Here is a 27,618-nt window from a genome sequence, read left to right as displayed (position 1 = left end):
ATTAAATTTCCGATGTGTAAGGCTACCCAAGTAACCATGGAGCTATATATGGGTACAAATAAAACAGCCATTCAAGTTGACTTAAAGTGGAAAAAGTCCCATTTACGACCGAAATAATGCTTCATTACTTTGACATGTTGAAATGAAACATAAGTAATGCATCGCTGCATTCGTGCTGCTGAACTAGTGTATCGTTGCCGAGATCGTTACTTGATAGTTAATGAATAAATGCATCTTTACATCGCTAAAACTAATCTAATGCAACTAGCGTTTAATATGCTGATCTGTGATTGATTACATGCAATAATTAATGCTCGGTGGTTACTTGGGTACCTTACCTGGACTTCTTCTTCTTTTTTCTTCTTCTTATTGGCATTACATCCCCACACTGGGACAGAGCCGCCTCGCAGCTTTATTAAGCACTTCCACAGTTATTAATTGCGAGGTTTCTAAGCCAAGTTACCATTTTTGCATTCGTATATCATGAGGCTAACACCTCGGCTAAAGGCTACCTTACACCTCGGGAAAATTTTCCGCCGGATTTTGATCCCCGTGCATTTTAAATGGGGCCGGGATTTTGATTTTCCGTGCCCAAATCCCGAAAACATCGCATATGTAAAAATGCATGGGGAGAAATCCGCGGACCAAATTCCCGAGGTGTGAGTTAGCCTTAACACGATGATACTTTTATGCCCAGGAAAGTCGAGACAATTTCCAATCCGAAAATTGTCTAGACCGGCACCGGGAATCGAACCCAGCCACCCTCAACATGGTCTTGCTTTGTGGTCGCGCGTCTTACCGCACGGCTAACCTGGACTAATGAAATTCAATAATTTCGCCTTATGAAGTCATGGTTTGTAGGAATATAGTTTTAACAGGTTTTAACGTTTTAACTTCAAGCAAAATGGGGCCGGGCTTGGGGCCGGGATTTTGATTTTCCGTGCCCAAATCCCGTAAGGATGTGTGTAATTAAGAGTGGCGACACTGTCAGAATTGGAACAAAATCTGTCAGAATTGAAACAAAATCGTGTTCCAAACGAGCAGGAGACCTATCAAATGCGGCACATGTCGCCACTCTTAATTACATAGGGTAAAATGCCCAATAGTGGACCCCCTAGTAGCGAAATTTTGCTCTTCCGGGCATAATGAGTGGAAATTTTCAAAATATTAATTTTGCGTGATATCTAATATCAAGCTCTGCATCTCCTCTTCACGATACATACATAAAACACTCAAATACTCGACGTTATTCTTCGAAATTAACATTTTAAAGTCGGACTGAATTCACCCTATAGTAGACCCCCTGGGGGTCCATAATAGGAAATTGCTTCCCTATAGTCGACACTTCATTTGATTTTCATGTTTCGTTTCGGGACGTTCTTCTTCCCTATTATGGACCCTCCAAAATATTCCTATAATGGACACTCTCGTGTTTATTTTCTATAGAATTGTGAAAAATCATCTAATTTTACTTTCCATAGCATTTTCAATGCATGTAATCAAATCATAGGACTGTAAGGTAGGTTCTCCCGATGGAATTTCATAGCAAAATGTTTTCATTGTGCTGTAATAATGAAAAAATGGCTGGAGGGTCCACTATTGGTTGAGGGTCCACTATTGGGCATTTTACCCTACACTTGGGCCCCCTTATTTTCTCATACTCGGATTCCGCATACCTTATCGTTTTTCTGTCAATGCTCTTTTGTGCGATTGTATTAGTGAAAAAAAATTTATTCGCCAGGTTCGGTTTTTGTTTTTGTCGTTTGTTGTTTTTGTTTTTCATCGGATGCGTCGGATGCTCTACCGCCCTACCACAAAATCATGTCTTGGAAATCACTACATGGATAGGTAGTTTTCTCAAAAATAGAAAAATAGGCATGTTGGTGAATAACAGAAATTTGTGCAGAACAATTAGCAACGGTTTGCCACAGGGAGACGTATTATCTCCTACATTGTTTAATGTATACACGCTGCAACTACACGAAATCACAGAAGGCAAAGAAGATGTCATCCTTGTTCAGTTTGCAGATGACTTCGCGTTGATGTGGAGGAACAAAACATTAGCGGGGCTGGAGCAAAAAGGACAGGAATATCTAAACAAGTTTGTCGATCAAGCAGAAAGTTTAAATCTACAGATAAACCCAAGTAAAACAAAGACAGTGCTTTTTCAACTGGGAGAATCAAAGCTAGATCTAAAAATTAAAGGCACCAACATCGCAATGGCATGGTCTCATAAATATCTTGGTATTTTTATCGACCGTTCTTTGTCATTTGGAACACAAGTACGAGAAGTCTGTCAAAGGGTGGCGGAAAGAATCAATATGATTAAAATCATCAGCAGCGTACGAAATGGAGGACACCCACAAAGCATGATCCTGATGTACCAAGCGTTGGTGAGAAGCATTTCGGATTATGGTTCATCAACATTCAACAACTGTGCCAAAACACACAAAGAAAAAATACAACGAGCTCTGAATCAAGCATTAAGAAAAGCCACGGGTTGCAGTAAAACCACTCCGATCAACACATTATTAGCAATCTCAGGTCAAATGCCGTGGACAGTACGAGGTAAATACGTAGCTTGTAGGGAGATAGCTAAACACATAGCACACCGGGACATAGTACACGATCAACTTATCGAAATAGGAGATAGCAGTTGTCCAACAGACAGCTTGACATTCCAGGAGAAATGCTATATCCAACACATGGAAATATACAACAGAATCTATCCAGTTATAAGGACATTCGCATCGATAGAAAATGTTAAAATAGAACCCCAATTGGAAAACTTAACCCTTACTAAAGACAACTGTAGTCAAAAACTACTCAAACAGTCGGCTCTATTCGTTATGAACGGAAAATACAAGGATCGTCCCCGAATATTCACCGACGCCTCGAAATATGGAAATACGTGTGCAATCGGGATCTACATAGAGCCCACAAAAACAAAAATAGCCGAGAAACTACAAAACCCAACATCGATCATGACTGCTGAATTACTGGCGATAAATAAAGCAACGGAACTACTGGAACAATTAGAAATATGGAATGCGGTCATTTACACGGATTCGAAATCATCATGCGAAAAGTTGACTAGATCGAAAAGTGCCAAATATAGAAGTATACTAGAAGAAGAAATACTACAGAGATGCTGCCGATTCCAGACTGCAGTGCAATGGGTTCCCAGTCATGTTGGATTGGAAGGTAACGAGCAGGCTGACATAACGGCGAAAGAAGGTATCGGAAAAGAACGAGCTATAGACAACCGGATTCTAGTGAAGGATGCTTACCTGCAACTGAAGGAGATCGCAGAATCGGAAAGCAACGATTGGTACTTGAAGTATTCGCAGGAGAAAGGCAAACAATTTTTGCTATCCAGGACTCTTTTCAAGAAAAACCATGGTTCCATAATTTGGCTTTGAACAACGATGAAGTACGCTTATTGAATAGGCTTATGGCAGGCCACGACTATTCAAAGTACTGGCTGCACAAAATGAAAATCGAGGAAGATGATTGCTGCTATCTATGTCAGGAGCCGGAGACAGCGGAACACCTAATACTCCTTTGTCCACGGTTCAACATCTCAAGAGCAAGCTTTAGATTTGATGGTATGTTTATAAGTCTGACTGAATTACTAAAAACAAAAGATGCAATCTTGTTGAAGGAAGTGGTACAATTTGTAAAACGGTGCAAACTTAACCTGTGACACATGAGCAAACATCAACAATAACGTCCAAGGTTATTCAAAACCATACGGTAACTGAAACACGACTGCGCTGTTTCATTGCCCGAAAGTAGACAGTCGCTCGATAAATAATCCGCTGGGCATATGGTCTGAGCTACCCGCCCATTGAAAGTGGTTGACAGAAGTACACCACAACCAGAGAGAAGAAGAAGAAGAAGAAGAAAATCATGTCGCCGTAGTTTAACGTTCCATTTTTGCTGTGCGGTGAGATAAACCCGATAAACCGGTAAACTTCGGGAAAATTTTGCCTCGCCGATTCGGTCGCGATTTAGTGTTATAACGGAGAAAACTGTTCAAGGTCCAGGATGCGCTGCACAACATCGAGACGCTTGTTCGGTTGCACCCGTTGCACCATCCGAAACTGAAAACACAAACCAACTTGCTCGCCTTGCTTTTAGTTTAATGCAGCAGAAGCAGACGAACCATAAACAGAAGCAGAAGCAGATGGCATCAACCAGCCGATCACGCAATCAGTAACGCCACCGAAGCAGTAGATACCGTTCCTGGCGGAGGAAGCTATCTCGCTGGCGTCACAGTTTCTGCAGACTGTTGAGTCCGATGCAGAATCTTGTTACGATGGCGGCAATAACGCAAACCGTCCCTCCCAAACGCCTACCGCATCCATTACCAACGCAGCGACCTCACTGTAGACCGCAGGAACCGATGACACCACTCTGACGCCGTACGCCGCACTGCCCCAGTTTGGCTCAGCGGCATCGGCAGCATTAATCACAACGCCCTCACCTAATCCTACGATGGCACAAACAGTGGCCGCGGCCGCTGGGAAGCAGATCAAAGATCCCGTTTGCCAACGTGGTGTCCGCCAAGGTGTTCATCGACAAGCAAACCAACCTGTCCAAGTGCTTCGGCTTTGTGTCGTTCGACAATGTGGCCTCGGCACAGTCCGCCATCCAGGCGATGTAGGTTTCCAGATCGGCACCAAGCGGCTGAAAGTGAGTTGCGAATGTGCGCGAATACTGTTGTTCAGTTTTCTTTTCTATGTCGGCTTATTTCACCCAAAATGGTTTTCATTTGATCCTTAAATAAAAATGCTCTTCATCTATAGGTAAGTTTAGAAGATTAATTATAATATCTGGATAGTGATAATAATTATATGTTCATATTTGCCGTTTCCACCATGCAAACATCATCGGCATCCGCCACTGCCTCGTCAGGAAGAGCCATGTTATGATTACAAAATCACAGGTTGAAACCGACGGAAAAGTATACGTAGTATTTATTATATATTCAGTCTGAAGCCGAAGAGGCCAGTGCAGGACGCAACAGTCGTCTCCATTCAGCTCGGCCCATAGCTGTACGCCGCCAGCCACGCAGTATGCGGAAGGTCCGCAAATCGTCTTCCACTTTGCTCACTGCGCACCTCGCACCATTGTGCCCGTTGGATCGCTATCGAGAACCATTTTCACCGGATTACCCACTAGCAAAAGACAAGATGCCCTTTTTGGCAATGAACTACGGGGCCGGAGCGAAGCGAAACATGTCACTTTCCGGCGAGAACTTCGTGTTCTCCCTGGCCAATGTAAGCATGTATAATGAATTTTCTAACGATTTATTTTCTAACAGTATATCTTTATCGAACAGCAGAAACAGTTACCACCCGGAAAATGCAACCCTCCGGCTATTCGTAGCTGACCAAGTCAAGAATTTATACTCAGGGGAAATTGTAATAGCCATGGAATACCTACATACTGGAAGTGGCCGCTGAGAGGAAATTATCTACAATAGCTGACCACATACAAATTGGTGGAACTAAGGATAGGAAGCTGTGACAGATAGATCCCGGGCAAGTTAATTTTTATTCAATTTTGTAGATAGAATTTTTTTATTCTTAATTTTTTGCAAAAATTTTGATTTTTTGAATCATTTCGATTTATTCTTTTTCAGTTGAATTTCAATGGAACTCATATCTGATTGACCTAATTTGCCGAATTGATGGTTATGTTTATTCGACTATAATATTATACAGTATATTATACTGTCAATGTTATTCCAGTTATTCTTTCGTGTATAACTCTGGGTATACTTTTCGAATTTTATCCAGCAATTTCTTGGAAATCTATCGGTATTGGTATTTCAACACGAGTTCCTTCTTTCAGCGATACATCCAGGAATTATTTCGATATTTGGCTTATTTGAAGTTAACTTTAAATTATCAAATTGACTTATTTGACTAAATATAGCCAAAACCAGCAAAAATGTTTCCCAGGAATTTCTTAGAGATTACATTCTGATTTCTTCGGTATTCCAGGAATCCCTTAAACAATTATCGAGAAAATAATTCGATACAATCATTCTGAGTTAAATGTTTACATAGCTGTATGTTATATAGAATTTCTTCGAATATTTATCAAAAACTTTCCCAATTATTTATCAAGGAATTGCTTCGATAATGCTTCCGGGAATTACTTCGAAAATACCTCCAGAAATTCTTCCGGGAATACATCCTCAGGGAATTCCACCGGGAAGTCCTTTCCTCCGGGAATTCCACTGAAAATCCCTTTGGGCAATGCTCCGGGAATCCCTTCGATAACTTCTCCGGCAATTCCTCCAAAAACTCTTCGGGAATTCTTTAGGAAATATGTTCGGGAATTCTTCCAGGAATTTCTTCGGAAACGTCTTCGAGAATTCTATAGAAAATGCCTTCGGGAATTCCTTCGATAATTCATCCGGGAATTCCTTTGAGATTTATTTCTGTAATTCCATCGGGACTTCCTCCTGAATCCTTTCCTGCACTTCTCCGGGAATTCCTTCGATAACATCTTCTGGAATTCCTTCTATAACATGTTCCGGGAATTATTTCGGCAGTTCTTCCGGGAATTTCTTCGGCAAGGAAGAACGGGGGGGATTTCTTCGGCCTACGGATATTTCTCCGGGAATCCCTCCAGAAATTTCTTCGGAAATTTCTCAAGAAATACCTTCCGGTACTCCATTCTCGATAACATCTTCGTGAATTCCTTCAGGAATTATGCTCGGTATTTCCTCCGGGAATTCTTTCGGGCAATTTCTACGGGAATTCCATCGGAAATTCCTACGGCAATTCCTTTGATAATTCCTTCAGGAGTACCATTGGGAATCCCTTCAACATTTCTTTCGTAAATTTCCTTATCAATCCCTTCGGGAATTCATCCGGGAGTTACTTCCCCAAGTAACACCAAGCATTACAATATTGCACATATATCAATCACAATTCGGCATGATAAATGCTAATTGCATTAGATCAGTTTTAACGATGTGAAGTTGCTTTTATTTATCAACTGTCAGACAACGATACTCTAAATCAGCATTACGAATGCAGCGATGCCTTACTGATGCTTTCTTTCAACATGTCAAAGTAATGAACCATTAATTCGGTCTTGAATCATTTATTTAGTCTACATAAACAGATAACACAGAATCAACAATTTGACGCCACAATACACGGTTCGAGGCCGCATCTCTCCATCCTCGAATACGCCCCACGCTCGCCAAGTCGTTTTGCACCTGGTCTGCCCATCTCGCTCGCTGCGCTTCACGTCATCTCGTACCTGGCGGATCGGAAGCGAACACCATCTTTGCAGGGTTGCTGTCCGGCATTCTTGCAACATGTCCTGCCCATCGTACCCTTCCGGCTTTAGCTACCTTCTGGATACTGGGTTTGCCGTAGAGCTGGGCGAGCTCGTGGTTCATTCTTCGCCGCCACACACCGCCAAAGATGGTCCTAAGCACCCGTCTCTCGAATACTCCGAGTGCTTGCAAGTCCTCCTCGAGCATTGTCCATGTTTCATGTCCATAGAGGACAACCTTATTAGCGTCTTGTACATGACACATTTGGTGCGGTGGCGAATCTTTTTTGACCGCAGTTTCTTCTGGAGCCCGTAGTAGACCCGACTTCCACAGATGATGCGCCTTCCTCGACCACCTCGAAGGTATCCCCGTCTACCGTAACACTGCTACCCAGGCGGGCCCTGTCGCGCTCGGTTCCGCCTACAATCATATACTTTGTCTTTGATGCATTCACCACCAGTCCAACTTTTGTTGCTTCACGTTTCAGGCGGGTGTACAGTTCTGCCACCTTTGCAAATGTTCGGCCGACAATGTCCATGTCATCCGCGAAACAAATAAATAATTTCAATCAATTATTGACTGGATCTGTTGAAAATCGTACCCCGGCACCCGGCTCTCCGCATGACACCTTCTAGCGCAATGTTGAACAACAGGCACAGTGTTCGCCCGAAATATTCACACAGTTTTGCACACCATCCACCGTTGCTTTGATCAGTCTGGTCAGCTTTCCAGGGAAGCTGTTCTCGTCCATAATTTTCCATAGCTCTACGCGGTCTATACTGTCGTATGCCGCCTTAAAATCAACGGACAGATGGTGCGTTGGAACCTGGTATTCACGGCATTTTTGAAGGATTTGTCGCACAGTAAAGATCTGGTCCGTTGTAGATCGGCCGTCAACGAAGCCGGCTTGATAACTTCCCACGAACTAATTCACTAATGGTGACAGACGACGGAAGCTGATCTGGGAAATCACTTTGTAGGCGACATTAAGGATGGTGATCGCTCGAAAGTTCTGACACTCCAGCTTGTCGCCTTTCTTGTAGATGGGGCATATAACCCCTTCCTTCCACTCCTCCGGTAGCTGTTCAGTTTCCCAGATTCTAACTATCAATTTGTGCAGGCAAGTGGCTAGCTTTTCCGGGCCCATCTTGAGCTCAGCTCCGATACCATCCTTACCAGCTGCTTTATTGGCCTTTAGCTGTTGAATGGCATCCTTAACTTCCCTCAAGGTGGGGGCTGGTTGGCGTCCATCGTCCGCTGAACTGACGTAGTCATCTCCTCCGCTGCCTTGACTTTCACTGCCTGTACTCTCAGCGCCATTCAAATGTTCCTCGTAGTGCTGTTTCCACCTTTCGATCACCACACGTTCATCCGTCAAGATGCTCCCATCCTTATCCCGGCACATTTCGGCTCGCGGAACGAATCATCCTGCGGGATGCGTTGAGCTTCTGATAGGAATTGTGTGTTTCTTGAGAACGGCACAGCTGTTCCATCTCCATCTCGCACTCTGCTTCTTCCAGGCGGCGTTTCTTCTCCTGAAAAAGGCGGGTCTGCTGTCTCCGCTTCCGTATATAACGTTCCACGTTCTGCCGGGTACCTTGCTGCAGCGCGACCGCCTGCGCTGCGTCCTTCTCCTCCAGAATCTGTCTGCACTCTTCGTCGAACCAATCGTTCCGTCGACTTCGTCCCACATACCCGACATTGTTCTCCGCTGCGTCGTTAATGGCTGCTTTAACTGTACTCTAGCTCAAACATACCACTCTAACACACCCTGTCACTCATTCTTACATACGCCCTAGCATTCCATGTGGGACTTTTCCTTTAGGTTCCCACTTCTGACATACCTTGCGAGAAGCTTACTTGTGTGCTCATCCGTAGCATACCATGCGAGACTAATGTCGTTTTCGGTTTTAAACCTGGGTCAGATCCAACCTTGACTCTGAATAACCGAACGAAAACAGATTCGGGGTCGAGTCACTATGATGGTGTTGTTGCCATTTATCGAACTGTCATCTTTACATTTTCATTAAACTCTATCTTCCTTGTTCAAATTCCATGTCGAAATCATAATGTGAACATGAATAATGAAACAATTGACTTTCCACACTGCTCATATCATCATTCTTCACCATATTTTGCGAGAAATTACATTACTACTACATGTAAACATAGGTTGGATCGCCCAAGTTTCTCAGAGCGAACCTCGCTGAGGTTGGGGCGAACCTAGGGCGGATCTAGGGCGAACCTAGGTTCGCCCCAGCAATAACCAAAAACGACATAACTTGGGCGCCCGCTCTACACTCCTCTGTCACACCGTGAGGTATCGATAGCAATAGGTACCAACATATCTACGCTACGACCCTCCCATCTCGGCATGCGCAGTCCGTACTTACACATATTCACTCACTCTTCCGCCACATGTACCTCAACATGAGCACTGCCATTGGGCAGACCATTCGCCCACTTCTCCGCGCTCAGCCCTTTCCGCGCTAACTAACCAATCACAAGTTAGTCATGCTTGTCGACTGACTCGGCGCGCCAGATTCTCTGTATGCTGCAGGCAATCTGAGTGATTGCGGTTGAAACTACTTTCCACTTCTCCACCGCTTGACACATCCTCTGAACAAGGATATCATGGGTTGTGTCCCAGCCGCAGACGTCTAGCATTGCTCCCATTTCGACGTCGAAACGAGGACATACGAACAGTATGTGCTCCGCAGTTTCATCAACACCTAGGCAGTCAGGGCAGACGGGGACCTCCGCGTGCCCGAACCTGTGGAGGTACTGCCGGAAGCAGCCATGGCCTGACAGGAACTGTGTGAGATGGAAGTGAACTTTCTCATGTGGTCTCCCCACCCAGCTCGATATGTAAGGTATCAGTCCCACTCGCGCTGCCATCTGGCGACCGAAGCCACCCTGGTACGCTCGCGGACTCCCCTATTGCCACGTAGCTCGAAACAACCCTCGTCTTCCCGGATGACCAGCCCGACTGGCATCATACTCGCTATCACGCAGGTTGCATCGTGTGATACCGTGCGGTAAGCAGATATCACTCTGAGACACATCAAGCGGTAGGTGTTCTCCAGTTTCCGCAAGTAACTGGTTACCCCCAGTGCCAGGCCTTGGAAAATTCGTTCAAAAACGAACGAATGCTTCGTTTTTAGCCCGCAGTGAGGTTTTAATTTCGGTGCACCGATTGATATGTGCTCGACGACGTGCTGCTGGCTGCACGAACAGGGGAAGAGGCAAATACAAAGCATTCGTTTTATACATTGAAAGTGGGGAGTTTTGAACGTGGCATCTTCACTAGCCGGGTAGTGCCGAGGAGGCATCGTTCAGTAGGGCAGTGTGAAATGAGGATGCTTCCTTCGTTCATCGTTAGTGTTTCAGATGCGAGTGAGTGTTGAGTGAATACAAAACCATATTAGCGAGAAAGAGAGAGAATGCATCATATACCTCTCTTTCACACATTCATTCCAACTGAAATGCGCAACTCAGTATAAGTGAGGCAAGAGAGTTGAATATTCTCTGCACTAGCGGGTGATTGATTTCACTCTCCAGTTGTTTCGTACAGCAGTGCCATACGGAGCGAGGAAGCGTTCTTCACCAAGCACTTTAAAACTGTTCTCTCATGAAGCTATCTTCCTCGGAAGTATATCTGGTGTTGAAGCATCGGTCCTCATCTTCATTGCTTCATTCATCCAAGCCCTGCCCAGTGCCCTCGCCCAGGACGGGCCGCCGTATCTAAAAATAGATACGGCAACGCCTGCCAGTAGCCTACGTCTACTAGCGCACACCTTAGAACTGCTGGACATCATCCTCGATAACGCCACAACAGCAGTCGAAGCCCTCTTGCACGCATAGTCGACATGGCTGCCCAAGGTCAGCTTGTCGTCTATGATAACCCCGAAAAGCTTCAGACTCCGCTTTGAAGTGATCGCCACTACATGGATAACTGCATGTTGTACCGAATTGCGGTTGTTGACGATAACCACCTCCGTCTTATGTTGAGCTAGCTCCAGGCCTCTTGCGCTCATCCAATCCACCGCAATGCTGATCGCGTGTGCTGCGGTCAGTTCTACCTCAGGAATTGACTCCCCGTAGACCTCCAGAGTTACATTATCGGCGAAACCGACTTTAGGGAACTTTAGTCTCAGAACCCCGTCGTACATGAGGTTCCATGATACCGGGCCCAGTATTGACCCTTATAGGACTCCTGCGGTAATAGGAACATTTCTCTGACCGGCATTGGTCTCGTACAGTAGTACACGGTTCTGGAAATAGCTTTCCAAGATCCGGTACAGGTCCATCGGCAGGTTAAGCCGGCGTAACGAGAGCGCGATGGCATCCCAGCTGGCGCTGTTGAATGCGTTCTTCACGTCAAGTGTCACTAACGCACAGTATCGAATTCCTCGTCTTTTCCGTTGGATCGCTACCTCTGCGGTCGTTACCACTGAGTTAATAGCGTCCACCGTGGACTTACCGAAAACCAAACTGGTTGCTTGACAAGCCGTCCGTACCCTCTGAATATGGGGTAAGCCATTCGCATAGGTTGTCGAAACACGCTATCTTATTACTCTTAATGGCCTTGTTAAGGGCCAATTTCGCAGCTCGAAATACTTCACGGCGATCCGCTCTTACCTCCTCGGTACGGGCTCGTTGCGTCTTACGTCTAGCCTTGAGGCAGGCTGATCGGAGGGCTGCAATCTCGGCGCTCCATAAATATACCGGGCGTCTGCTATTCCTTGGCAAGGCTTTCTTCGGAATTGTAGCATCGTACGCGCGCGATAAAACCGCGGTGAAAACTTCGCTGTCGAAGTGATTGGTCCTCCACCCGCGTACCTGACAGGGATCTTCCGCGCTTGGCTGCTGCACTCCATAATTGATGTTAAAGCGGATTGCTAAGTGATCACTATGGGTGTAGCCCTCGTCTACCCTCCAGTCCATGTCTGAAACCAGGCAGAGACTGACAAACGTTACGTCAATCCATGACTCGACCCCATTCCTACGGAATGTGGTAGTGGAACCATCATTGGCTAGCACTGCGAAAATTTTCATAAGCGCCTTTAGTAACGCTTGAAGCGATTGGTACAGCGGCTGTCCCACTGGAGGAGTGTATTACCTCTTGGACCGAGTACCGTCCCGTTGTGCAGATTGCCGCCGTCCTAGAACCGTCCGCCATCCAGTTTCCGTTGTCGGCAGGGACGTTGTACGTGTCGGACAGGAGGGCGACATAAGTCTTCGACTCCGAGACCGACTGCCACAGCAGTTGCTGGGCAGACGTACTGTGGTTAAGATTCAGCTGTGTAACTTGCACGGCTTCTTCTTACTGTCCTGGTGCGTCTAACGCTGCGCACGTCTTGACCCAGAGTCGATGACTTTCGGCCGCCCGCATCGATTTGAGGACGTCGGCGTACTTGTCCCCGTCAGTTTTCACCAACAGGGCCTCGCCTCTGTCCCTAACTTTCTTTGCGGGCCGAGATGCGTTCGACTTCCGCTTTGCCCTACTAACTAGCTGCCAAGGATTTCCATCCCCTTGTGCAGATTGCACTGGCCGGCTGGTGCCCTCTTGCGCCTGGTTGGTGCCTCTCACCTACTTGGGCCGAGAAGTCTTCTTCTTGGGTCGGCGCTCATCGGGATCCGCTGCACTCCGATCTGCACCCTCTTTGCGACTTTTGGCGCCTTTATCGCACGTTGTTTGGCTTTCCGAGAGCCTTCTCCGGGTTGCTGCCTAGGCTGTTTCGGTTTAGGCGCAGTCTTTTCCTCATTGGCCGTCAGGGCGAAATCAATTGCCAATTGGGCCATGGTTTCTCCTCCAAGAAACGAGAAGGGCTCGGTTTGGGCATCTTTGTCGGTCTTCTCGCTTCCTCCCATCTGCCTGATAAAAGCGTCATGTTCTTGTCTCGCGACTCGAACAGACTGACGGAGCACCAGCAGTTCCTTGCTGATGTTCTGTTTTTCGCTTATAAACTCGATAATGTTATCGAGTTGCTCGACTACCACCCGCATCCCGGGTAGTGGTTCGCCGAGCGTGTTGATAGGGCTATCCCCTACCAGCGCTGGAGAGACTCTGGTGCTGCTAGTAGCAGCCATCGTCTCACCGCTCCCCCAGATCAGCGCAAGTCAGGTGAGGGCATCTGAGCCTACTCCCACCCAGTAGGGAAGACTGGTTGGCAGGATTGGACGGCGTGCTACAAGGCTCACTACGGTTTTATGGGACGGAAGACAACCTGGTCATTAGCCTACTCGCCGTTTCGAGTCGGTGTCACCCGGCTCTACTAAGATAGTAGAATGACTCGGCAGCCAGCCCTCGCTTTTCACAGTATTACGATATCCAAGACAAGGTCCGTTAACACGCGGCCAGAATGTCGTAATCAGGATCTCACTGGTATTGATCGTGATGCATCAATTGGCACTCCCTGGGCTCCTGTACGCTTTGAGCGGCGTACGGTCGCTTTAATGGGGCCCGCTTGCAGACACCTGTAGCTTTTTATAGAGGTTCAGCAGCGCCCACTACCAAATCCCACCACGTCCCAGGCAAGCCCCTTAACTCGCAGATGACCGTGGGGAGGGGTCGTCAGGCCCTCAGTGCTGCCCCAGTGTGTGTGTGTGTGTGTGTGTCTTTTTTTTTCTTCTAAGCAATGGAGGGGGAATCTGCTCAACAGACTTCCTGGGCGTCCAGGAAGTGCGGGGTTAAGGACCACCTCCAACAGTAAATGATGGAGGCAGGACTGCATCCCCGACCCGCCAAACCGTTTCCATTGCCGCCAAGCCCATCGTCCCTTCGGTACAACCAGAAAGTAATGCTAGTGCACAACGCACCCTCAAGGTTAGCTGCGTGTCCTTGCAGCACCGAACATCATGACTCGCTTTTTGAGAAGAACACCATGGTATTGTGCCAGCGCATTGCCGGCTTTCCAGACGGCCTTACCACGCCATATGTCCTCGGAAGGTGGGAAGGGTCAACTTCGCGCCTGCTTCCCTCTGCACGGCTGGTATCAAGAATGATGATGCCGCGTGCACCCCAAATTGACTGCTCTGCGATAGGGCCTATTCGCCGACACACAGAGGGACTTGCCGACGCAGTGCCTACGCCTGCCCCAGCCTTGACGAGGACCCCTTTCCGTCCTCGGGCTCGGAACCCGCCCACTTCTTCGATAAAAGGGTCGAGTTCGACCACAGGGCACCGGTATGACCCATGAAGCCGACTCCGAACCCTTGGGCCACCTCTTATTTGCGCCTGCACTAGCCATTTCTCGAGTCCACGCGCCACCTTCTGTGTAGCTTCGAGACGATTTGGACGATAGCCGATAAAACGGCGTTCCAGCCAACTTCATCTTTACACATCCTCCGGACTAGATAGTCCGGGGTAGTGTCCAGACCACATGTGGCAAGCATGTGGTCACGCATTGTGCAAAAACGTGGGCACACGAATAACACGTGTTCCGCCGTTTCCTCAAATCCCACGCACACCGGACACTCGGGCGAGGCCGAGTGTCCAAACCGGTGTAGATACTGTCTGAAGCAACCATGGCCTGTAAGGACCTGGGTCAGGTGGAAAGTGATTTGCCCATGGCGCCTCTTGACCCACGACCCATTGAGGCCAACCTGACAGTCCTACGGATGCCTCTTGTGCCGCGCATTTCGAAGCACTCTATGTCTTCACCGATAACGATGTCAATAGGCATCATACCGGTGATGACGCAAAGTGCATCGTGCGACACGGTACGGTACGCGCTCGCAACTCTTATGGGCCAAACACAATTGATACGTTTGCGTGCATTTTGACAGTTTTCCCATGGGAAAACCCATTAGGCACATGAGCCTATACGTACTTTCAAACTTCGTTCTGTAGCAGTTAATACGCAGGGCCGTGCCCCAAGCTGGCCCCCCATACCTCAGTATGGACAGAGCGACACTAGCCAGAAAACTTGCGCTTGCTGGCATACACCGCAGACCTGTTGGACATCATCCGGGACAATGTCACTATAGCTGTTGAGGCACGCTTGCAGGCGTAATTGACGTGGCTATCAAAGGTGAGATTATCGTCGATCATTACCCCCAAGTGTTTGATGGAGCGTTTAGAGGTGACCGCGCAGTTGCCTGCCCTTATCACCGCTTGTTGCTCCGACTTTCGGTTGTTAACAACAACCACCTCAGTCTTGTGGTGAGCCAGTTCTAACTTCCTGGAACTCATCCACTCCTCCACAATTGCGATCGAGTGGGCTGCAGTCAACTCCACCTCTTCGATCGATTCGCCGTAGACCTCCAGCGTAACATCGTCAGCGAAGCCGACGATTTCCACGCCCACCGGGAACTTCAACCTCAAGACACCGTCGTACATTACGTTCCATAACACCGGACCCAGTATGGAACATTGCGGAACCCCTGAGGTTATGTCAACGTACTTCCGCCCCGCCTCCGTGCCGTATACCAATACTCGATTCTGGAAGTAGCTTCCGAAAATCTTGTACAGGTACTCAGGAATTCCAAGACGCAGGAGCGCATCTGCAATAGCTGCCCAACTGGCACTATTGAATGCATTCCTCACGTCGAGAGTCACTACTGCACAATAGCGAACTCCCCTCCTCTTACGCTGGATAGCTATCTCCGCGGATTTGGTAACCGACAAGATAGCGTCTACGGTCGACTTACCCTTTCGGAAGCCAAACTGATTACTCGATAGACCATCCGCACCCTCCGTGCGTATCAACAACTTGTTGAGGATGATCTTCTCGAGCACCTTCCCCGTCGTATCAAGCAGGCATATTGGTCTATATGCCGACGGATCCCCCGGTGGTTTTCCCGCCTTTGGCAGTAGGACCAAGCTCTGCCCTTTCCATGCTTCAGGGAAGACTCCCTCGTCGAGGCACCTCTGCATGACAGATCTGAACATCTCGGGAGCCTCAGCAATGGCCGCTTTGATGGCCAGGTTCGGAATACCATCCGGTCCTGGTGCCTCACCCACACTAAGGGACTGTGCAATACCCGCAAGTTCCGCCACGGTCACTCTTTCCCCATCGGCCACCCTGGCCCCTGGCAGCTCTACAAAGTGAGGCCAGGGACTTGGGTCATGACGTGGGAAGAGCCCCGTGATGATCCTTTCCAGCATCTCTGGAGACCGCTCTGTGGGGGCCATCGCCCCACGTGTCTTGGCCATTACGACCTTATAGGCGTCACCCCATGGATTCGCGTTAGCACTTTGACACAGGCCCTCGAAGCATAACGGAACTATCAATTCTATACTTTCGCCTCTAATTCTATCATGAACATGTACGTCTAAGTTTGGAAGATGATATTAGCATTTCCATATCATTGTAAATCGTTTAACTTCACGTAGAAGTAACACACACAAAATCAATAATTTAGTCAACAACAAATGCAAAGAGGCTCGAAAGTACATCTTTAATTGTCTAGACGATATCGGACAGGAGGACGTGCCAACCGATATCGAAGGTGGCCAATTGCTGGCGGAAAAGACTGACCGGCGGGAGTTAATCGATCTGCTGAAGCGATTGTTAACGATCGACCAGGAACGGAACCGTCCCTTGGCTCATCTGGTGGACTCTTCCTTCTACAACAACGTCAAAGCTCCAAATGATGGAGGTGTGCCATAGTAAAAACAACGATTTACAAGTGACTACAGAGAACATTACCAACAAAATAACCTTTTAATTCTTGCATGCAATCCCCGAATTTTATTTTTTGTCCAAATTTCTATCAAACTATTGTAAAGCGTCTACATTTTCTGTTAATTGTTTCTTCTCTAGAAAACCTAAATAGTTATAACTCAAGCGTTTAACCAACGACTGCCACTTTGGTGATAAACTTCGTTCCAAACGCCATCACGTTCAACAACTAAGTTCAATCATGCGGGAGCCTGGTCCCACATACGACAACCATTTGTACCAGATCTATCGGGGCCGAAATGTCGGTGGCCAGTACAGTAACGGTCGGCCGGATGTTTTCCAGCATCAGTTGGTGTCCAGCATCCAGTGCCCAACGAAGCACGCTGCTGTCGTTGCAGCTGCCACTGCAGGTCCCACCTTAGCAGCGTAATAATGTTCCTTCGAGCTAGCAGATATTGCTGACCAATGCGGTTCAACCGAATGTTGCCTGGCCGCCGTGTGGATGAGTGGTCGCCGTGTGGCAATTGTGCCATCGTGGTGAAACCGGACCGCTCTTGCTGATAGTGGACTCTTCGTCTTTTCTCAATTTGGAGGAAATTTATCCGAAGCTGCATCTCTACGTTCAGACGCGGCATCCCGAGCCGAAGAAGGAATAGTACCGCTTATCATTTGGTGTGAGTATTGTCAACCTCATCTGATCCTTGCTAAATTAATATAACATATCTCTTGATGATCTTAATCTGTTAGATCGTAATAATGACATTCACTACATGTTATATATTTCAGCGTCTCTCGCCACGACAATAAGGAGAACAACCAACCGCGTCAAGGAAAACACCCCTCCCCATCAGCAGCGGTATAACAGCGATCGGAACAATCACATGTGCTAGCAGTACCATGATGCTTTCTTCTCCGTCGTGCAGGCGGCAGCAATAGCGGCATGATGATGAGCAGTGACAGCATACATCATGGATCGAGTATCGGTTACCATCTCGGTAGCGGCAGCGCAGTTCATATATACCTGTATTCATAGCTAATAGCAAACGATCACAATTCACGATACAGTTTTGTCACGATGAGGAGTTTTGTCGCTTCAAGTATCAGGAATGATCAAGTTCTTCTTAACATTATTTATTAAAAACTGCTTAATAATCTGCTGTTTGTGTGTCACATTTTATCTCTAAAATTTTGGATTTAACACCCAAGTACAATTTCTAACGCGAAATGTAATAAAAACTTTGATACTGAACTCTTTAATAAGTCTATCAGTGGCTCTCAGAAAAACCGTTTGCTTTGAACTGTGAACTGGATGCTAGGTGATCCAGGGTGGAGCGCGAAACCAAAGCTGTCTTCATCCGCAGCCTATTCGCCGACGTGTGCTGTTTCTCCAATAACCCATTGAACCCAAGTCTACCCTTTCCATCCTGTCAGTTTGTGTGATGAATTAGGGGCCCCACACATGCTCCGACGTGTTATACAACTTTGGCTCCACCCCCAGGAAGTTTGGTTGAGTTGGTGTGAAAGTCGGATCGTCTGTGGGAAAGTTGTACAACTTGCCCACAGTCGATCCGACTTCACTCCGATTCAACCAAATTTCCTGAGGGCGGAGCCAAAGTTGTACAACAAGTCGGAGCGTGTGTGGGGCTCTGTCTCATTTGGAGAATTAAACTTCAATAATTATCGAATAACCATACTCACAGGGCAAGATTATGGGCCTTATTACGGATTCCACATTAACTTTCTCATTCAATCCACCTAACGATCACTTCACATTTGATAACTTATTACCGTTTGCACATAAAGTGAAGTAAATAACATGTACATTGTGAAGGCAGAATAGAGATGAAGTGGAAACCATAATAGCAGTTTTTCACTTATGTGAAATCCATAAAAAGGTTTTACTCATTTCACTTTGTTTTCACTGTGAAGTGGATTCCGTTATAAGGCCCTACTTTTGACAGATATCAAATCATTCTTGATCGATGTCTTATTGGAATTGTTGGGTAGTACCAAATATACTAGATTACCAATATAGTCCACTCTGGCTGATTTCGCCAGACAGCATAATAGCGCTGCAGTGGCACAAAAGGCAAGCAATGTAATGAAAAGGCATTCCGAGAGGTGTTCGAACGTATGATGCTATTTATATTCATTATAACATTTCGAAATAATATGCTGGAAAGCATCCCATGACCTGGACTTCCTTTTCCGTTCTGTCATCCATCCGCCTGCTGGATTCAACAAAACTTGTTATGTCAAGTGAGATCCTCGCTCGATCCAGAGTTGCGTTGCGTTGCGTTGCGTTGCGTTGTAACGGAGTATTTCGTAGATTGCATACTGATAGTTGTCATGTATATTCTTTACCTTTCTTACCCCAATTGCTTATGGATTTCCATTTGGGATTCAATGAAAATCCAATTGGGGGTCCAAAATGATAAAACATGAAAGCTATCATTGCCGGCCACGCCCATCTTCTCCGTTACTAGGAAAGGGAAGGAAATGATGATATGACATCTACTTAACGAGAGGCCAGCGACTCACCGACGCCCTCATAGATGTCAAGGAATTGGATGGTGGGTAGGGTATGTGGTTTAGGAGTATCATTATAAGCAAATGATAGAAAATTTGTGGAAATACGTTGGGAGTGACTTTGCTAAGAAATTTATGTCACTCCATTATCCTTGCCGATGATTTTCCTCGGATGGGGCGAAGGTATTAGCCTTGCCCTGGCTAATAGCCTAGGTTTAAGCGCCTTTGCTCGCTCTCTGAAACGAAAAAAGAGCAAAAAGAAATTAAATTCCCCTTCCCCCCTGATATGATGATGATTTTGATCAACAAATGAATTCTAAGTGGATGAATAAATAGTAACCGAATTTTTAAGAAATCCGTGTTATACAAACTACGGCTCTCGTGGCTAGATCAGGTCGGTTTCCTGTCTATATGGTTCCCGATTATGACCTCAAACGCACTGGTCATCTTTCGTACGGATCGGGAGATAACGTCACGCAATGCGAAAATCAACCGAAAAAAAATGCCGTATAACCTATAATCCAAAAATGACCAGCATGCTGCAATGGAGCATTTTCTTTTCACTTTCAGAAGAAACTGCAAAAAAACCGCCAAGACTCCATTGCGCAGTGACGTCACGCATGACTTTTGACAGGTACTGGCCCTGTTGTTTACCGTAGATTCAATTTTAAATTCAAGATTCTTCGGTTATTCTTTGGAATACCTGATTGATTATTATCTATAAATTTATAAACGTTGTTGTATTTCAATGCGGAATGTGCAGAAAGTCTTTAACAACGTGAAATATTCAGATTTCATTTGGAAAAAAAAAATTCTAAGTCCGAAACGTAAACAACAGGACCAGTACCTGTCAAAATTGTGAGGTTAGGTTTGCCGCGCGCAATGACCTAGTGGCCCGAACGAAGAAAAAAATCACGGGAGCAAATATTTAAACGTCAATACTCGCGGGCGGCACACTGTGATCCATCGATGGGTATAGTAAATCATTAGTACAGATTAAGTTGTATGTAAAAACACAATTTTTATGAAATTAATTGTAGCAAGTTTTAACGCTATTTCGAGAGGGATTCAATATATAGTTCCATTACTTTTCAGAATTGTATTTTACAACTAATCAACAGGTTCAACAAAAACTCAACCGAAGGCGCACTAATTAATTTTCTTACCGACCGCTATAAAAAACAGAAGAAAATCGATTCGCAGACGCATGGTCAATCTGCGTGCATAACGGAACACGACCATTCGCATTTAACTTACTTTCCGGATTGCACGAAGCAGAGCGTTCCCAATTTCGTCAACCAGCAAAATTACACCGTGATTTAATTCACGGATTCGGGAACACCAGTCACGTTTTCCAGAACGTTCAAGAAAACGTGACTGCACTCCCGAATCTGTGACTGTTGTTCACGAAAAATTCACCGTGAACCCGCTAGTTCACGAATTCATGAACCCCTCTTTTTTCGTGCATATAGTTGCATTGAAACAAATTAATATTAATAAATGGGAAATTATCTTTCAAGTATTTCATTTTTTAAAAATTTCATTATGAAATGTGTTGCATAACAATGTCACTTTTACGAGATGAGTCGGCCAAGGGTCGATAGTCGCGTTAATAAAGACAATAATACCGTCGTCGGGGGTGACAATGGGTCAAATGGGAGATCCTCGCTCGATCCAGAGTCTACCATAAACTTTGGCTCGATCGGTCTGTAATGGCGGACAAGCGTCACGACACGGTCCTGGCACGATATTCTCTACGTGATCGCAATACGAATTTTCGGGGAAATGACAAGGGAATACTTTCAACAAAGCCTACGGTCAAAATAGGAATTTCAGAGACCTGAAGCATCGCACGGACTCCGGAACTGATGACTCCCACATTATTCAATTTAGTCCGGACGGAGTTCCCAGCCGTGAATGTTCAAGAAATTTTTTTTGACTTTATTTAGGAGACTTGCAGCCCGAGAGGCTGGCTCGTCTCCGCTGGGAGACGAGAAATTCGTTCAGCCACAGGCAAAGGACAAGAACCACTGGACAGTTATACCCCACCGAGTGCTTTGGAATAATCTTCAACTGGAACGCGAATAATGCCCTCCTATCCAAGGCGCGTTCGCTCGAGAGCCATGAAAGAAATTCGAGACGTCTTCACTCCAAAGTTGCAGTTAAATGACTTGCAGCCATCGAACGTCTACTGTACTTCTGTTCGCCTATCCCGCACCACGTCGTACAAATGAAACCTGTTTTGAACGATTCCGTAGACTACACTATCACCTCGTCAGCCACGGGAGACCTGGAACCGGCCGATTGCGACCCTGAAGGCAAGTTTGTCAAAGTGCACAAAAAATTAAATCAATTTTAGAAGCATTTGCCAGCCTTGTCCGTGGAACTGAATCCAGCGAAGTACAAATTTCCCAAAGGAGCTAAACTTTACGGCAGCTCAACGGACCCAATAGTTCTCGGCCTCTCGGGGAATTTGTTCATGTGGATCACCGGAAATAAAGTGAGCGCCAAGTTGCTTAATCAGGATAGCCCATGCCGAGCGGATTAGAATGAAATCGATGAGTGCTCCGGCTGGAATTAACGGAGTATCCGGCGAGAAATCTGGTCTATTCTTCCACTTAGTGGCGAGATCTGCTGTATTCAAACCGGACGGAACCCATCTCCATTCACGGACATCTGTCGCTGTAAGGATCTCTCCAATACGTACGGCGACGAATTTATTGTACCGGCGATGTTCAGACCGAATCCATGCCAGCACGGTACTTGAATCGCTCCAGAGGAAGCGTCGACGAATAGGATAGGTGTGATAACCATACACGGACTCCAGCATCCGAACTCCCAAGACCGCTACTTTCAACTCCAAGCGAGAAATGGATACCCAGCCAACAAATTGGTTCACATAACTAACTTTCCGTTCTGTTTAATGTACTCTTATATGATGCAATTTGATTGTATAAAATGCATAGATTCCTTCTATGTGAACAAAAGTGGAGGCCATATACGTACAAATCAGTGTTATGGCATAACAAGGTATACGACGTATTCCGATTTCAATTTAATCAATATACAATCATGTTGGTTTTTATCAGAGATCGCATATGTTCAGTTATAAAGTTGCATAATTGGACTGTTACAACTTTAAATCTAGAATAGTAAAAAACAATTCAAACATACATCATAATACATACATTATATTATCATAAAAAACATAACATTTGCAACAAAAATATTTCTTAGGTCGAAACGTAATCATTATGTGACATGCTGTTAGTTGATTATTAGTTAATGTATATATTTATGTTGTAAATTTAGCCTCCAGTTTCCAGTTTCAATCCTTTGACCTTCTAGTTCATAGTCCAGAAGCTACCTGATTCCTCCATGTGTACGCAGTTGTTAAGCAATAATTTACACCTAATGATAATATTGCGTCGGCGAATACAATCTGGAAAAGACATTCCATTACATCTTATACAACATTGTCGACAATGATTGCATAAACCAGTATATGCGATTTAATTGAACACATATATAATTTCATATTGACGTGCATAATATCATCATAATATTATCATCTCTAAGAGGAGAAATACAACGTTGTCAATATAACAAAATTGCCCTCAAAGTTTGTTTTCCCTAAAATCGTGTTTATTGTATTTCTTAAGAACAAAATATGGAATAAAACGACTAACAGTACTCTCTTTCTGGTTGCTAAATTTCTATCCATTTAGTGAGTACTTAAAAACAATACCAGGCTGTTTACTATGCCTAATGACAAATAACAGTAAGTATTTATTAAGAATCTACCTTTGAAGGTTTAGTTATACATAGCTAGTACAGATGTACGAAAAAAGACAGTTCATGGAGAATGGATACAAAAAGGTTCCCTTAGAATTCTGGCCAATAGTACAGAAATAACTGAATGGTCATTTTCATGTAGTTCTATTTCACAGACATTGACTGGGTGATTACCGATTGTTTAATGTTGAGGAATGTATTTGTATAAAACAACTACCGCTTTTGATATTTGTCTTCGAATTGTATTTAATGACAATGACAAATTTGTTCTTTTTAATATTCTTGAAAAAGAATAATTTATTGAACACTCAAGGATCAACAGAGCTGTTGTAAGTATATTTGAAATCATTATAACAGAGGACTTTACAATCAAATCTTAACGACATTGTAACTTCAGATGCACATATATGCAATTTTTCAAATATTTGCGATATATGATTCCGTTTTGAGTTTAAATTTACATATTTAAAACTTATGACATAGATTGTAATTAGATTGTACATTTGCATTATATGTAACCTTTCTACAATTTTTCACAACTTCTGCTGGATCTATATATGATTACGATCTTATCTGTGAATATATATAATTTAATTTGTACATTCTTATACGATTGCTGGTTTGCTGGGTAGTACCTTGAGTGGCGCTACCTTGTTTTTGGAGCAAACCAGTGCTACATGAATTCCCTTCTCCGTTTCGAGGCGGTAATATGCAACGCAGGCGTACGCGGAATCACTTGCATCGACGATAACGTGGAGTTCTACTCTGTCAAAGTTGGTGGGAAATGGAGTACGAAAATAGCAACGAGGAATCCGACTGCGGAATCAACTGCGGAAAGTAGTTGGTCCATAGACGCCAAAGGGAGTAGAGCTGCTCGCCGATTTGTTCATCCCAACCAATTCCAGATGCCCAAATGTCCTGCATCAATACTTTGCCGTGGACTAAGAAGAAAGACAGGAATCCTAAGGGATCGAAAAGGCTCATGACCACTTTCAGGACTTCGCGCTTCGTCAGTAGGTCGTCGCGCATAGCGAAACTGTACGTGAAAACGTCTTTGGCTGTGATCCACTTCATCCCGAGCACTGATTCGGTAGTTTCTGCACGCACAAGAGCAAAATCTTTGGATGAATCTGGTTCGATCTCCCCAGTTCTCCTAAGTACTTCGCCTACATTAGACAGAAAGTTGCGTATTACGAATCCACCTCCTGAATGGACAATTTTGACTTCGTTAACCATCTGTGTAGCTTCGTCAACTGTCATAAAGCTGTCCAGGTAGTCGTCCACATAGTGGTGGTCGATAATTGCTGCCGCCGCCCGAGGATACTGTAGTGCGTACTGTTGGGCGTTTGCATTTTTGACGAATTGCGCCGTAGACGGAGAGCACGTGGACCCGAACATGGTGACTTCAATAGCGTAGATTTGGGGCGGCATATCGGATTTGGGACGAAATACGAACATGTGGGTGTTCCTGTCGCTATCTTTCAGTTTTATTTGAAGAAACATCTCCCTGATGTCTCCTGAAACTGCCACGGGAAACAATCGGAAACCACTAAGAACTTTCGGCAGAGGTGTGAGTAGATCCGGTCCTTTCAGCAAGTATGAGTTGAAGGAAACTGCTCCAACTTTTGCCGCAGCATCCCATATCAACCGAATTTTCGCTATTTTTTTGGATTGATGACGATTCCTTAAGGTAGAAACCAAGTCCTCCGAGGATCAATGGAGGACGCTTCTGCTCGGCTGACTTTGCGTATATAGCCCTTCCGCTCGTAGTCGCATAATTGCTCGTGAACTCGCTGCATCAACGCAGCATTTCCTATCAGCTTCTTTTCCAATGCTTTCATTCGACGGATGGCCATTGGATACGTATTCGGGAACTCCGGATCGTTAACTTTCCATAGGAGACCAGATTCGAAACCGGTTTCTGTACGCCTCGTTGTATCCACCAGTAATTGCCTCGCTCTCTTGTCCTCTAGCATAGTAATTTGTGAACCCTCGTCTACGAATGCAAACACAGCTAGACTTTTCCCGTTTCCATGGAGCACAACTGGCAGAATTCGGAAAAGAGTATTTCCGTCGTCAGTAGCTTGTTCACCCGACGATACATTCACCGAGTGTGTCGATGTTATTGGAGAAGACGAAGAATGAAGAAGAGTGTGGTGTTTCAGTCGACATCCATCGAATCCGCATCCCTTCCTCGACGTACAAGGCCATTCATGGTTATTCTGGCATGTTCGACAAAGACCCCGGTTCTGTACATATTTCCACCGCTCATTCAAGTCAAGCTTTTTGAACTTGGAGCACTCAGTCATTCTGCGGCCCTCGCCTTCACAAACTGCATACACCTTTGATGGTTTGCGTGCATCTCCGGTAACTGGTTTATGGGGTGAAGTTGCTTCAGTAGAGTGGGCTTGGATTCTAGCTTTTTCTCTTGGTCTGTTGCTGCTTGCTGCTTGTTCTCTGCGTTTATTCCTCTTGAGAGTCCTGGGAGCTCAAAGCTGACCTCCCTAGCGGCGCAAACTAGCTTAGCCATGAATTCGCCGAAGGTTGATACCGTAGCCCTCCGTTGTTGGCCCTTGAAAGTGGCCCAGTCCATTCTCATAGGCCCCGGCCCGGTTTCTCAACCAGTTCCTGCATTAGCATTGGGTTGGCTAAATGCTCTTCCTGGTCTGCCGCTTGAAGATGGTCTACAAAATTCTGTACTGCCAATCCAAATTCCAGAATTGATTCTGGGCGGTCATGTCTAGGTCCGGGTGTTTGGCGAATTTTCTCGTGTAGCGACCGAACCAGCAGTTCAGGGCGGCCATAAAGAGTGCGAAGGATGTTTATGACTTGCGGTACGTTGGCGGGAAGTAGTAGTCGGCTGCGAACCGCCTCACGTGCGTGTCCCGTAAGGCATCGTTGAAGACGTACAAGGTTTTCCGAGTTCGAATAACCACACGCTGCCGTTGACTGCTCTAGACTGCATATAAACATCGGCCAGTCAGCTGGATTCCCACTGAAAGCTGGTAGATCCTTGCCAACGACCTGCCTGGCTGCTATTTGTTGATATTGTTGGATAGGAGTACTTGACGTTGGTTTTAACTGATGACACTTCTGCGGTACATGACCACCTGCACCCTGTCCTGGAAAGTGGGAACGTTGAGTTGCTGGGGGCACGAGTGTATCGACGCGGGAGACGGCTGCAGTTGTCTCGACGACGTCATGAATTGTTGGCATGGCTCACGGATGGTAGCTGATCGCACTGCCTGACACTGGAGTTCACAGTTCGTTATGAAAGAGTTCGACTCCGGAACGTATTTGGCCACCATTGAGCTGGTGGGATGAACCCGGGGCAGATGATGATTACGTGAAACTGTTTGAACTTGCGGTCGAAATGTTGAAGGTTCTGATACGCCCGCCCTATTGATGGGTAATTCAATGAAAACGGACCGAACATTCTTTGGGGCCGAAGGAACCAATTGACCTGGGGAAATGATCTGATTACCCAGTGTTTTCTCTTCGGTCTTCCCACGGTTTGAATGGGTCGCCAACCAGCTCGAGACCTTTTCCCGGGAGCTTTTCACGGACTCCACCACGCTGCCACGTTCGGAAATCTGCAGTATCAATTCGTTTTTTCTGTCCAGCGACTCTATACGAATTGATTGTTGTTTCAACAGACGTACTTTGTCTGCTTCCAATTTACGTTGCCGAAGAATTGATTCTTCGTCTTTAAGCTTCTTCTTTTCTTCCAACTGCTGCCTTTTTTCCTCTAGCTGACGTTCAGCTTCCTCCTGTTCGAGCCTTCTGAGTGTTTCATCGTCCTCGAGTTCTTGTTGCTTCATCTTCGTTTCCTCCTCGATAAGGGCCAATTAAGCCTGCACCACTAATGACCGACTGTTCATGCTTCGTAACGACGGGACTTGGCTTCCTTTATGCGAAGGTTCTTTTCCAGTGGGCAATACTCCGGAAAGTGCATGCGTTGTTTTGGAACGTAGTCGCGTTGATATAGTAGCACCCTCATATTGGTCTTGGCACTGCTTACAGAGGAACGGCCGGCTCTGCACGGATTCGTTCACTCCGGCGCAGCTAAAATGCTGCCATAGTCGGCACTGATCACAAGCAATCATGTGAGCTCTCAAGCAATCCGTGTGATTGCACAGCTTATAAGCGAATTGGTCGTGATGTCCTTCCATATTATATACCCACGTACACAATTTTTTTTAGGATGTTGTGGGGGGAAAGACTTGCAAACTTTTTTGAGCAAACCGTTTATTGGGTAATAGTGAGCTAAAAACTGTAAATGAGCTATTAGTATCATTTGTACTACATTCGTTCCTTGTTACTTACAGGAGTAATCTATGTAGGCGATGCGGCGAA

At 45.7% G+C, this 27,618-nt stretch overlaps 1 protein-coding gene across 1 annotated transcript; it reads left to right on the top strand.

The window, feature by feature from the left end:
- The first annotated feature begins 1,831 nt into the window (after positions 1–1,831).
- On the top strand, positions 1,832–18,222 carry LOC134225256 (uncharacterized). The gene is made up of 3 exons (XM_062705182.1): positions 1,832–4,698; positions 17,080–17,612; positions 17,725–18,222. The coding sequence occupies exon 1, from the start codon at positions 1,878–1,880 to the stop codon at positions 3,420–3,422; it is 1,545 nt and encodes a 514-aa protein (XP_062561166.1). The 5' UTR covers positions 1,832–1,877; the 3' UTR covers positions 3,423–4,698; positions 17,080–17,612; positions 17,725–18,222.
- Positions 18,223–27,618: the final 9,396 nt, after the last annotated feature.

This window comes from Armigeres subalbatus, chromosome 1 (assembly GCF_024139115.2).
Source record: "Armigeres subalbatus isolate Guangzhou_Male chromosome 1, GZ_Asu_2, whole genome shotgun sequence".
NCBI lineage: Eukaryota > Metazoa > Arthropoda > Insecta > Diptera > Culicidae > Armigeres > Armigeres subalbatus.
Note: the sequence above shows the minus strand (reverse complement) of the source record. Positions and strands in the feature narration are given on the sequence as shown.